The sequence below is a fragment of the Leguminivora glycinivorella genome, chromosome 6 (assembly GCF_023078275.1).
Source record: "Leguminivora glycinivorella isolate SPB_JAAS2020 chromosome 6, LegGlyc_1.1, whole genome shotgun sequence".
NCBI classification, from domain to species: domain Eukaryota; kingdom Metazoa; phylum Arthropoda; class Insecta; order Lepidoptera; family Tortricidae; genus Leguminivora; species Leguminivora glycinivorella.
In genome coordinates this window covers 17,761-31,887 of record NC_062976.1, presented here as the reverse complement: position 1 = coordinate 31,887, position 14,127 = coordinate 17,761, and the positions used below count along the sequence as shown (strand labels likewise).

The 14,127-nt window shown below is 42.5% G+C and overlaps 1 protein-coding gene across 1 annotated transcript; it reads right to left on the bottom strand.

Moving 5' to 3' along the window:
- Nucleotides 1-304: 304 nt before the first annotated feature.
- LOC125227593 lies at nt 305-12,760 on the bottom strand. Its single transcript, XM_048131934.1, has 4 exons — nt 12,605-12,760; nt 2,974-3,163; nt 1,667-1,740; nt 305-634 (listed from the first exon to the last, which is right to left on the bottom strand). The coding sequence occupies exons 1-4, from the start codon at nt 12,758-12,760 to the stop codon at nt 467-469; spliced, it is 588 nt and encodes a 195-aa protein (XP_047987891.1). The 3' UTR covers nt 305-466.
- Between the last annotated feature and the right edge of the window lie 1,367 nt (nt 12,761-14,127).

The window sequence follows — 14,127 nt, the reverse complement described above, 5'->3', positions numbered from 1 at the left end:
TTTAGGTACCCAAACTGATGAATTAGGGAACCCTTATGATCAAAATTGCAAGGTAATCGTATTTATACTCAAAACTATGGAAACGAAGTAGTGAAACAAACGAAGCACTATAAGTATTCGTTATTGAAATATATAAATAAATAACATTTATTATTTTATTAATAACTAGAAAATATTCAAAAATCTATATATAAAATACCATAATTATAACACAGAACTCGAACCAAACTGTTTCAAATGCATAAAATAACTCGTACGTTAAACAATAATAAGTTTATAGGCTAAAATAATGAAAAATAGAATGTAATTTTATTATTAAGTATATTTGAATTTTCGAAATAATCAATTTTGACACTTATCACTTAATAAAATACGAGATAGAATAGATTAATTATATTAATATAGTTTTGCTGCCATCTAGCGAGAACCTCAGTGAATAGCTTGTGCGTGTGAGTCGAACCCGAGTTCAACAGAACTGGGTGCCGTCCAGGACGCAAGCGGTCTGACAGGCGCAGCCGACCTGCACCGGCGAGTACTGGCCATCGGCGATGTCGACGGTGGGCGTGCAGGTGTCGTCGTCATTGTTACACACTCGTACTGTCTCGCCAATCACGCTTCCCGGGTCACAGCCGTTCTAAGAAAAATTAAAAACATATATTGTCTTCCGTTACCGCGATAGTTACTCATGAAGTAAAACTATGGAAATGGCTGTGGCTGCGGCTGGAATGGAATGCTGTAAAGTGTTGTAAACGTCGGGATGAATTGTAAATTCATTATACGCGATATAATCCGTTTCCATATTTTATTTCAATAAGGGTTCCTGTTGTACCTTTTTGGTACGGAACCCTAAAAATGAAAAACACTAAGATTTTTTAATTCTAAATGGGCTGACTCATGGCCACAGACGAGGCGAAGGCGTAGCCCGCGATGGAGCGAGATATCCCAGTGGGTGCCTGTTCACCCTTGACTCGAAGATTTGTGGGTCATATAAGCTGAGCTGAAATATAGACGCTGGCAAGGAATTCCACTCCCTGTCAGTGCACATAAGAAAGAAGAATCAAAGCGCTTCGTGCAAATTGGTGGAAGATCTACCAAGTGAGAGTGGAAACTGAAAGTCCGATGGATGAGGAAAGTGGAAGCTCGTGGAGCTCTTGAACACACGAGATTGGTGTTTGGTAAGTAGGGGATGTTGAGCAAAACTCTGCGCGGAAGGCGCTGCTAGCACATTGTGAAGGACCTGCCGCGCATGTGCGACGTGTTGACCCTTTCTCACACTTGTACATTAGCATGTAAGGCCTGAGATACACATGCCTGTAGCTCACACAACTGGTATGCCAACGACGTACAAAATACTTGCATGCCAGTTCAGTAATTTGTACGCGGCAGGCATGCCAGGGGACGTAGCCAAATGCACAAACGCTCACGTCGTTTCGTAGCTATCTATATCTATCGCTCTTGCGGATTGGCGCGACAGAGCCAGACTGCATTTCTGTTAAGTATATTGTTATTGTCATTCGGGCTACGCCGGCAGTTGTACAAGCTACAGGCATGTGTGTTGTTCGCAGGCCGTGTGACAGGGAAGCAGCACGCCAAACGTGCTTCATCTACTTTCAAGACAAATGGCAGAAAGGAACACACGCTGTAAGAGAAAAACAATATTTTTTACCGAAATCGTTACTGTCGCTCCTGGTGGATTGACTTTTGTCGGTGTTATTGCGACCGGGACCTTCGTCTTCTGACCTGATGAACAATCAATAAAATATGTTTAACGCTTCATATATTTTTTTAACTATACAGGATGTAACATTAATGCCGGTGACCCATTTAAGAGCATAACCGGTATCGAATAGCGGTTACGAATACCACTTCCTTTTTTAACCGCCTTCCAAATCTCAAAGGAAGGGGTTATCAAGTCGTCTGTATGTTTTTTTTTTTATTTTTTTTATTTTTTTTAATGTTTGTTCCTCGATATCTCCGTCGTTACTAGACCGATTTTGAAAATTTTTTTTTGATTGAATGTATATGCATACAGATTGGTCCCATTTTTCTCAGAACCCAGTTCTGATGATGGGATCCTGGAGAAATCGAGGGAACTCCTCAAATCTGAAAGGCATATATATGGTGATTTTTGTGTTTTTAAAGGAACAGCATGCATTTACGTACGGAGCAGTGGAACTCCTGATGATGGTCAGAATGGAACTCCTCAAATCTGAACGGCACACTTATAGTGACTTTGGTATTTTTATAAGAACAGCATGCACTTACGTCCAGAACAGTGATATTTGGTGCAGTGGAATTGCTGATGATGGTCAGAACGGAACTCCTCAAATCTGAACGGCACACTTATAGTGACTTTGGTATTTTTATAAGAACAGCATGCACTTACGTCCAGAACAATGACATTTGGTGCAGTGGAACTGCTGATGAAGAGTGAGCCGCCCCTGGTTAGAGTTCCGTTCTGATAATCATTCTCATCTGTAAGTACTTCAGAATCATCCAGATTTCAAAATTGGTTCAGAAATGACGGAGATATCGAATAACAAACATTAAAAAATATACAGACGAATTGATAACATAATCCAACATTTGAAAGTATTTATCACCAGAACCCCAAAGGAAGGCGGTTTTTTTTTCTTAAAAATTATTTAAAATAAACACCATGAAAATTAAAGGTACTATAGAAGGTAATGTATAAGCCGTAGGATTTATCTTCGGCAATTATGTTACATAGTGTATTACATTACAACTGAAGGTCGAGTATCCCTACTTTTGGGTAAATATTTTTTTTTTTTTTAGAAAATAAACATACATTACATTACAAATTACATATAATATGCACCTCAATATTGTTGCTATTTTCTTGCCATCTTGAGGCCTTTCTGCAGAGACATCCGTGATTCTAATCCTAAGACTTTGAAGTATCTTAGGTTCAGACTAAGAAAACTAGTTTAAATGAAACGTCCTAACACTCACCAACATCTTTTGTGGCACATTTGCCGTCGGCGGCGGCGAGCAGCGCGGCGAGCGCGAGCAGCGAGCAGGCGAGCGGCGACATGGCGGCGGCGGCGGCGGGGAGGCGGGGGCGGGGAGGAGGGGGCGGCGGGGACTCGGCGTGCAACTCCACAAGCAGACCAGAGCCTCGCTTGTAATGCTTATCCGTCACCTCTTCCACGTTTTATACCAAACACCGGCCGAATCGGAAATAAATAAATCGATTTATACCTATTACAATTAGTTATATCTCTGATATTCTAAATGGACAATTAACTATAACTAATTTAAACATAATTATGAAATTAGATGCGATCATGATCAATTTTAATCATACATACTTTTATCTGAAATCGAAGGCCTTGCAATTTATGGCATGATAATTATGTATTTAAAAATTTCCGCAAGGCCGTTGAGTTGAGGTTTGTAAACTGTACAAGCACTTTAAGAAGTTTAAGATTATTAAAATCAAAGTATGTGTAACTGATCATACTTATTCGGTAATCGCTGCCCGCATTCGGTAATTTATTACGTGTAAAGAATGAATTACATTATACATTCGGAATGCCCCTAATATGCGTTTTAGCCGAATAGGTACCGAATCGCGATCTATTATGCCGAACGACGCAAACCGTAGGTAAATGCTTACAACACAGTTCCGTGTCGTCGTACGACGTACTGTGGCTCGACATCGAGCCGCTGAAACAAACGTTAGGGCTACTACCGCTAATAAACGCCAAACCTGTATGTTTTTGCTATTTTAAGTCATTCTATTTAATATTAGAGTGCAAGTAGTGCAACTTCAACCGAAAACAGATATGCAACTAGCCGAAACGGGAATCTCATACGGCAACTCTAATCCCCGGCGGTTTAGGCTCGGCCGGCGCCGGCGCGCGATCCGTGAGGGCGCGGCGCGGGCCTGAGCCCGGCCGGACGGACTGCCCCTATCCTAGACTATTCCCTAACAACTCTGCTTCCTACCACTTTTAGCTTTTCTAATCTGAACTGGACTATGTTAAAAAGCTATAATTGTGGCTGGATATAAGATCTGTCTTTAATTTGGTGTCAACAAAGAAAGTTGTCAACATTATAACTTTTGGATTTATTCCCTTAATAATTTATAATTATATTTACAATTATTATTATTATTATTATTATTAGCCCACATTGTCCCACTGCTGGGCAAAGGCCTCCCTCTTACTCTTCCACGTATCCCTATCCTCGGAAGTCTCCCACCAGTGTGTCTCAAAGGCCTCGAGTTCGTCCCGCCATCTTTGACGTGGTCTACCCCTTGGCCTTGTAATTTGTGGCAACCAACGGGTGGCTGTTTTTGCCCACAGGTCATCCGGCATCCGGCAAACGTGTCCTGCCCAATTCCATTTGAGCAATTACAATTATTACTATTATTATTATTACTATTATTATTATTATTATTATTATTACTATTATATTATTATTATTATTATTTAATTATATTTACAATTATTGTAAAAAAAAAAAATTAACTAGCTAGCATACACAAAACAATACGCATTCAAATATAAAATATTCGCATCTCATGTCATAAAATAATAGCTGGTAAATAGGCCGATAAACACTTTGTGAATGACCTACGACCGCTTTGTTTGAGAAAGATTGGAACGCGTAGTTTTTTATCCGCAGCCTACAGCGGATGGGTCCGGCATCCGGCTATCTAGTGCTGATGCTTGGCTTAGCTGCTTGTTCTAACAAGGGCACTCTTAAGCTAGCGTAATTTTGTACATACTGAACTGTATGAATGCAAAAGCTTTTTAACAAAAATAGTTAAAAATATTGGCATCTGAAATTCAAACCAAAACTTTACATTTCGCCAATTTCTGTCGAAATTCTATCAGCTTGAGTATTTAAAACAAACACTTTTACCACCCCGTGCGGGCTGTTTGAGGACCGAACACTGTCCACAATACATTCCGCTCTTTCTTCTAACTTATATCTTCTTGTGTTGGGGGAACAAACTGTTTAAATTAGATATAACGTGCGATTAGAAGATCACTTTAGGGTCGACATGTACTATCAGCTGCAAAAGTGCATGGTGAATTTATCAATGAATTCATTCATAATTTCTCCATGCACTTTTGCATCTGATAGTACCTGTATTACAACTGCAATTCGTTTGGCATCTGTCACCCACCGCTGTCTACGGTATGCTACGTATGCTAGTAGTATTACCGCTACAGCGGAGCTCGTAGGAGTGATTTCACATTATTGAAGTGTGACAGAGACCGAATCCGGACGCAGCTACATTTCCACGGCAGTACTGCAACGCAACATTATTCCTATACTTCGTGGTTATAATGTTGTCTATAATTTATAATGTTGTTTACATTTTTCGACAGTAAAGAAGTAAATCGATGAAAAATAGGTTCGTTCATAACCAACTCATCCTTCCCTACAAACCCTCGTATAGTTTTATAAAAACGCACACTTACATTTACATGGCGCGAGTTGTCGCAGTGTATGTGATCAATCGGAACTCAAGTAGAAATCAAGGCGTTCCTGTTATAGTGGATGGTGTGTTCTCTCTGGGCTGAGTTTATTCAAAAGCCGGAGCTACTTAAAACAAATTCCGATACTTAGTTGGCGGAGCCGGGGTTTTGTTACTTGACGCCCACTCTACGTAATTATGTCTTTACGTAACTGTGTCGGTTTCGACACATAACTTATTCAATAAAGTTTAGAATATCTCATCCTTAAAATAAAAATTTGGCAAAGGATAAAGAAAATAACTTTCAAAACAAGTCTAAATGACGGAAAGGCCTCTCAGTTTTTCGGCACGGTCACATTTTGATTTCTAATCTAACTGTTGCCGTCCGGTGGTCAGTGAGCCTCCTAAGAACCATCGCAATAGTACTTTGTGCAACAAGGAGAGGAAGTTGACTATTACTAACGCGAGTAAGTAAAGACTCGAGTTAGTAATATTCATACTCCTCGAGTTTTCATCACACTCGCAATGTAAATAGATGTAAAGAAATTTTGGTACGGTAGTATGGTAGTACGGTACAAGAAATTTCATTATTCCCTTGGGAGAACGATTTTTCTATAACTCACACTCCGCCTGCGTACAATAGCACATTTAAAGTTCAAGTGTCACGAAAATTAATAAAAATCACATCAAAATCGGTTGAAAATATTATCATCTTTTCAGTGATCATTCCATTAATTATTTAAGGGGCGTTTAAATAAAGTTGGAAACATAATCTTTGGTCTGGTTTATTTTCATAGATAAGCGGTTCAAAAAGAACAACAAACTACTTTACAACACCAACGCTGCCGCCCCCGCTGCCGCGTCCGCCGCCGCGCCGCCACGAGCGCCGCCGCCGCGTTGGCGCCGTAATGAATACCTTTATAAACTCACCGACGTTCACAAAACATTGCGCCGCGACTGGGACGTTTCTTATATTATACATCAGTGGCATACAAGCATACAGCCCGCCTGATGTACGCAATCTCCGTAGCTTGTGGACGACTGCAAATCCAGTGTGCGTAGCCGAATGCACAAACGCTCACGAAACGCTCACAATCATATATCTCTCTTCGCTATTTCGTAGCCATCTCTATCTCTATCGCTCTTGCGTATTAGCGCGACAGAGCCAGACTACTTTTCTCCGGCGTTTCGGTGGCGTTTCGCGTCGCAGAAATGCCATTCGGGTACGGGGCCAGAAGTAGTTACATGCGCGTTGCCGGCTCTAAGTAATGAATATTGCGCAATAGACGCCCAATGTCTGTGTAGATGCGAACGAGCAGCGAGTCGTGTCATCGCGCACGCACACAACGACAACTGTATGCTCAATGAGCTAACAAAGTACTGCGAGACGTCCGCCGGCGACTCCGCTACCAAGTATTATATGCTCTGAGGTATTAAATGGGTTAAGTTCTGGCATCCTTGGTCTGAGTGCACGCCCATGTTGGGCGTGCAGCGGGCGGAGCACGCTGCACGCTGCACGCTGCACGCTGCACGCTGCACGCTGCACGCTGCACGCTGCACGCTGCGGGCGTGCACGCTGCACGCTGCACGCTGCACGCTGCACGCTGCACGCTGCACGCTGCACGCTGCACGCTGCACGCTGCACGCTGCACGCTGCGCCCATGTTGGGCGTGCAGCGGGGCGGGCGTGCGGCGAGCAAGTCAAACGATTGTAGCTCACACAAGTGTCCTGAGTCGTCGGGTGGCTGCACGCTGCTGCACGCTGCACGCTGCACGCTGCACGCTGCTGCACGCTGCACGCACGCCCATGTTGGGCGTGCAGCGGGGCGGGGCGTGCGGCGAGCAAGTCAAACGATTGTAGCTCACACAAGTGTCCTGAGTCGTCGGGTGGCTGCACGCTGCACGCTGCACGCTGCACGCTGCACGCTGCACGCTGCACGCTGCACGCTGCACGCTGCACGCTGCACGCTGCACGCTGCACGCCAAGCCGACCGAGCGTCCACTCAGGCCTCACTTTACTCTTAAAATTACTGGTGCCGTAGCCGAATGGCGTGCGACGCGAAACGAAAACGAAACGCCGCGAAAGGTAGTCTGCTCTGTCGCGCCAATACACAAGAGCGGTAGAGATAGATGTCTACGAGCGTTTCGTTTCGTAAGCGCTTCGTGAGCGTTTGTGCCATTCGGCTACGCACACTGGCCTATAGCAAAGCTTGGTGAATGGCCCATGTCGTAATTAAAGAGACGGGTGTTTGAGTTGGCACATTTAGTATTTATTTACATTTTAATTCGCACGCGCTTAATGTGTCTGCGGGACGCTTCGAGCGACGAGTTCGGGTGAATAATTCACAAGCAATTACCGTTTTTGGTGTTTTTTTATTACTTGGGCTTTACTTTGTTAATCAAGATCGGCGCCACTTTCAGTTGATAAAGAATTAATCCCGGAATAGTTTTTTTTACTGGTGGTGGTCATGGAAAACAACATCTGCACATAGTTAAAGTATTTTTCATCACACCCGCACTTTAAATGTGCTACTGCACGCAGACGGAGCGTGAGTTATAGAAAAATCGTTCTCCCAAGGGAATAATGAAATTTCTTGTACCGTACTTAAGTTTTTTACATCTATTTACATATTTTTTACATTGCGAGTGTGATGAAAAACATTGTATGTAACTCGGGGAGTATGAATATTACTAACTCGAGTCTTTAAATCGCTCCGGCAGGCCGTCTCTCGTTAGTAATATTCAGCTTCCTCTCCTTGTGGCACAATGTACTATTGCCTAAACATTGAGCTTTGCTAACACTCGTCCCATAAAAAAATGACGACTCTGGCTCTGTATGATACGCGTGTAAACTTCATACGTCCAAAATCAAACCAATTAAATGTACACAGACAATGCGCTGCTTTTACAAAAGCATATTTCCCCCGAAATCCTTGTTCGCCAATGCAATGTCAACACAACTGAAGTTTGTGGAAGCAAACAGGAAAAAACAGAGATAGGTGCGCTTTGGCAGGCTTTCCGGGCGGCCGATAGATTCTGGGCTTAATAAAGCTAGGCCTGAGGCCGGGCTAGCCGACAGATAACTGGGGAAAAGGTTTAACTATTTAGAGCTAAAAAAATGAAAAAGACGAGCTACCACGAGTTTAGATTACATAAATAAATAAAGAACACTACAATCTTGTTTTAAGCGCTGGTGGCCTAGCGGCAAGAGCATGCGACTTTCAATCCGGAGGTCGCGGGTTCGAACCCCGGCTCGTACCGATGAGTTTTTCGGAACTTATGTGAAAAATGTCATTTGATATTTGCCAGCTGATTTTCGGTGAAGGAAAACATTGTGAGGAAACCGGACTAATTCCAATAAGGCCTTGTTACAAAGGATAACAAAGCCTTTTAGGTTGGACGGTCAATGGCTGTCGCTTTCGTAAAACTAGTGCCTACGCCAAATCTTGGGATTAGTTGTCATAGCGGACCCCAGGCTCCCATGAGCCGCGGCAAAATGCCGGGATAACGCAAGGAGGATGATGACTACAATCTTGTTTTCCTGCATGACGCTACTGCGCCAAACCGTCCTTCCGCACTAACCTTTTCTCAATTTAGAAAGAAAGAGAAAGAAAGAAAGAAAAATCATTTATTAGCACAAAATACATATCAATAACTATCTAAAACTAAAACTAGTTACAAACAAAAAATTATAAGTTGCGCTAAATGGTCCTTACTCAGCTAGGTGTCACGGTATGGGCCACATGGCACACTCCGCAACGCTGGTTTTCTGTAAGGCCTAGGTAGGCCTAATTTATTAATCTAAGGACTGGCACCGCGACATGACGCTAATATATAGTGACAGATTGACACCTGACAAGTAAATTAGGTAATCGTCATGACGAGAATTATTAGGTATGCGAAATGCAAGCGAATATAAAATTTACCACGAGAACGCTTTAATAGGAACCTAAAAATACCTGTTTAACATTTTATAATAAAATTAGGCTTTCAAGTGCTACGCGCACCGCTAAGGATATTAGAATTGGAATCCATATAGACGAGGACAACCGGACTAATCGGGGTAAGGCACCTTCCTGTATTGAAATTTTGAATAAAATTATTTAAACACACTAAGGCCGTTTTCACACTATCCGATCCGATATCGGATGTCGGAAGGATTGCAATAGAAAAAATCCAAGATGGCGCCTGTAATGTATGGGATATCGGTCCGACATCCGATATCGGATCGGATAATGTGAAAACGCACTAACTCCTGTTCTTTTGGTTTTCGAAATAAACACCACTCAAAAAACTCAAGTTTGACCTACATCTAGCTTTTAATGTTCTCTTCGCAAAGCCCGCGGCCCATAACGCAGTTCGCATGGCCTGTAGCGCGGGCCATCAATATTTGATTCGTGTTCGCGAGTTGACGTCTCACGGGCTGTTAGATCCCGACAAAGGGAACGTAAGGAAGCCATCAAATTAGGCGCAACGGGTTATAATAATATATCGTGAGAGGCGATATGCGGGAAATGTTTGATAATATTTATTGCTGTGAGTGCTGTGTTGTAGGTTCGTTGATTTTATAGCACCTTCTACTTGATGCCAGTTGTCACGAATATAAATATATCACGACAGCGTCATAAATATCTAATCATTTAAATATTGAGTAATAATCATACACTGTCATTAGTAGTTTTTAGTGAATTTTATGATCTTATGAGTGATTAAAGAATCTCTAAACCTAAGATTACAGAGCGAATTTAGACAAAATTAAACTATTACCTAGGTGTTTTATAAAATAAATAAGCGCAAAAACCTTTTCATAAACTAATGAAGTGTTATCGCTCGCGCAGCTACGTGACATCTGAAATGTTTACAAATTTTCAACCAAAATGTGGACAACGTATTCTAAAATACCCTTGTTTAACACGTTGGACATATTTAGTATCCAGTATGACATCAAATGTTGTTGTCCGAAATGTGTGACACGTGGGATAATTGGTCGGAATATCGCGAGCAGAGCGGCGCGGCGGCTAAACGCACATAATCAGCCGTACATTATGTACGCAATGGCGGCTTGTTTGCTTGTTCGCGAGCGCCGAGCGAGCGCTGAATTAGGTGCCGGGCGCTAGGGGTGTCTACATGACAATCATTCAAAATAGTTAAACAAAAAAAAATCATAACTCAAATAAACAGCGAGTCTAGCCAAGATTACAATCCTTAACGCTCTGTAGCGAACGAACTGAACGAACAAAACGCAACTGGTTCTGTTGGATCAACATGGAAGATAGATAATTATAATACCTCGTTTGTTATGCAACCAGATGAAACAATTCTAAAAAATTACAGCCTCAAAAATCTATAGATTCTGCTGTTTAAGAGCTACACATAGATAGCGGTCCACCTCTAACCCCCCCCCCCCCCCCCCCCCCCGTCGTCGTCCTCTCTAATGCCCCGTTTTTACGTCGAGGGACTCGAGGGTGATCATGGATCCCATTCTACAGGGAACCAAGTATGCCTTGATCACACAATACCTCGGTATATGCTCGCATAGTGGTGACTATAGAGAGTGCGCGTCAAGAAATCGTAACGAGCACAAGACACACGAACCGAGCAACACCCAAGTGGTGGCACGAATCAGAAGCAACTCGGCCGATACAAAAAAAAAAAAAAAAAAAAGTTCATAAAGTGCTTCAGAAAAATCAAGTTGATACTTGTGGTGCCAGCCCTGATTAAAAACAATCGATAATGGCTCCTGCATTTGTTCTCATTTCTGGTTGTTCAACGGCTTTCATACTGCATAACGACGCCATTGTATGAGTAGTAATGAGAGCTCACGCATTTGAACAGAGATTAGCTTTCACGTCAGTATTATTATAAACGAACACAGTTGCCAGAGGTCACCAAGCCGTTTAGAAATCCAGGAAAGTTTAACCTATAATGTTTGCTCAACCGTAGGTACTCGCTAAGCTATGGTCACTTGGTGGAAAGAACTTGTGCTGAGAGATCTACTAGTGTTGCGAGTACAAGTTACAACCCAGCGGACAATTCATACAGCCGCATTGCCTATCGCCAAACGATCGAATTATCGGACATCGGACCTTACACACTCGAGTACCGCTGCTCGCCAACTCGTTTCTCTTTTCTTGCTGTAACCGCTTCTTGCACAGCAGTGATATAATAATATATAGGACCAGTGCACTAAATGTAAAAGTTGAAGGTAGCTTAACTAAGTACTTTAACAGTCATCATACATATTATAATGTTACTGTTTCTAACACTCTGAATATGTTATCCACAGATTAAACACACGTTTATCTAAATCAAATAGTTATTCTCTAGCAGAACGTGGCTCACTTTGAAACCTCACCGCCCGCGTCGCGCCGCCAACGCGCCACTATGCTCATATTTATCTGCGCGCAGCAAAAAGCGGGCGCGCCAGCAAAAGCGACATAAATTGATAGTTTCCGGGCCGCCGCCGCCTCCCCGCCCCCGCCCCGCACGGCGGCGAGCTTTCATAAAAAGCGCCGTAAGTTTTTCTTGGATATTGTCTTTGGATCAGATTATGGGAGAAGTTGATGCGCCCCGCCCGGGGCCACGGAGCCGGCGCCCTGATGGGGGTTTAAATATTATTCGGATCGTTGTCAAAGAAACCTCGGAGTTATTTGTTTCGAAATGTGAATGTTAAAAGCTTTTACAAGTACGAAATATCATTTTGATTATGACCCAATTTTTGTTTAGATGACATCGCTCTTTAGTGTTGACTGCCGATTGCGTTTTCTCTACACGAAAAATGAAAAGTGCTGAAATAGTACATATACCCATTAAAACAGCCGGACTGCTCCCAGGTAGCAATGTACAAGTTGCAGAACATTCTAACAATTTCCGTAAATTACTGATCAATTTTATGAGAAAATTGTCTTTAATACTACGAGGTATATTACACAATATCTTATCTTTGAGTTATAAACTGGCCTTTATTATCAATCATCAAATGCCAAAAGAAGTTGACTCTAAATTTTAGCAATAAATGTGCGCAGAGCAATACCGAGAACCGACCATCAGAACATTCACTAGTTTGGCAACTTCTCTTCGGTGCAATGCTACTACCAGAGTGAACAGTGAATCACGTCCTTTTTGAAACTACAGTACAGTTAAACATTACCTGTATATTTGAGTTGGTGTAAAATCCTCGTGAGCACAGGGGCCGGCACAAGCCGTGCACCGCCGCGTCGGCCGGCCGCGGCCGCCGGCGCCCGGCGCCGCAAGCCGCAACACAAACAACGGGTCGCCGCCGTAACACTTCCACCCCATATTTCATTACATTGTGACAGCCAGCGCTAAAACTTTCCATACGTAAATACTACGACTAATATCACTGGGTCTCAATGGAGAATGTCGTATAAAACTTCAATGCGGAATGCGGTTACGCTCTTTTTAGTTTGCTGTGTATTTGTGTTATGCTTAGAACAGGAAAGGCGTATGTGATGGGGCTACATTCCGAAAAGCGTTGAAATTGAGGATTATGCGACGTTCTTGCCAATGTCACTTCTTCCTATTCGCAATTCTGGACAATCTGAATTCTACGCAATTAGTATTTCACCTCATTCGCTGTTATGCACAGTTATTACTTGTGAACAGTGGAGATTCTTCCTGTTCGCAATTCTGCACAATCTGAATTACACACAATAGTTTTTGACCTCATACGCTATTGTGTGCAGTCATTATTTGTATACAGTAGCGATTCTTCCTGTTCGCAATTCTGCACAATCTAAGTTCCACACAATAGGTATTTCGCCTCATTCGCTGTAGCGACAGCCATTATTTGTGTACAGAATAGTTTCTTCCTATTCGCAATTCTACACAATCCGAATTCGACGCAACAGGTATTTCACCTCATTCGTTATTGTGCACAGTCATTATTTGTATACAGTGTAGTTTCTTCCTATCGCAATTCTACGCAATTCGAATTTCACCCAGTAGGTATTTCGCCTCATGCGCTATTGTGCACAGTCATTATTTGTGTACAGTATAGTTTCTTCCTATTCACAATTCTACGCAATCTGAATTCCAACCAATAGTCTTTCACTTCATTCGATTTCATGCACAGTCATTACTTGTGTACAACCTCGTTATGCACAATCTCAGCTTCCTCAATTCCCGCAAACACGCACACACAGAAACGCAGAAAGTACCTTCGCGACGCACTAGCGTAGGCAAAGCTCCATATAGCATTATTAATATTAACACATTCAACACCAAGAACCCGTCTGGTAGGCACTCGTAAAGTTTCCTTAGATGCCGGAGAACCCGCTGAGCGGGTCCTCGCCATACAAGCGGGCGATTAAAAAGTGCGACCGGTTTCAGACGTAGTGCGCCATTTTTTGTCTGGCAGTGAATGTGTTAACTACTAGGCGGTACACACTCAGCAAAAATAATATTTAGGTGTCATGCTACAGATGGCGTTGTTACAAGCACTGTATTCAATTTTGACACCCAATTTCAAAATAAAATAAATCTAACCAGTCACCGTATCAATATCTTGTAAACAAAATGTTAAAATCAAACCTTTGCTGGCTAGAGGTATAGGCCAATGTTTACTAAATAATTACAGATGTAGTGTGAAAAGCGTTTCCTTCGTACTTTTCGGGAAACGTTCGTATTTGTCATGTCATAATAGTTCACATT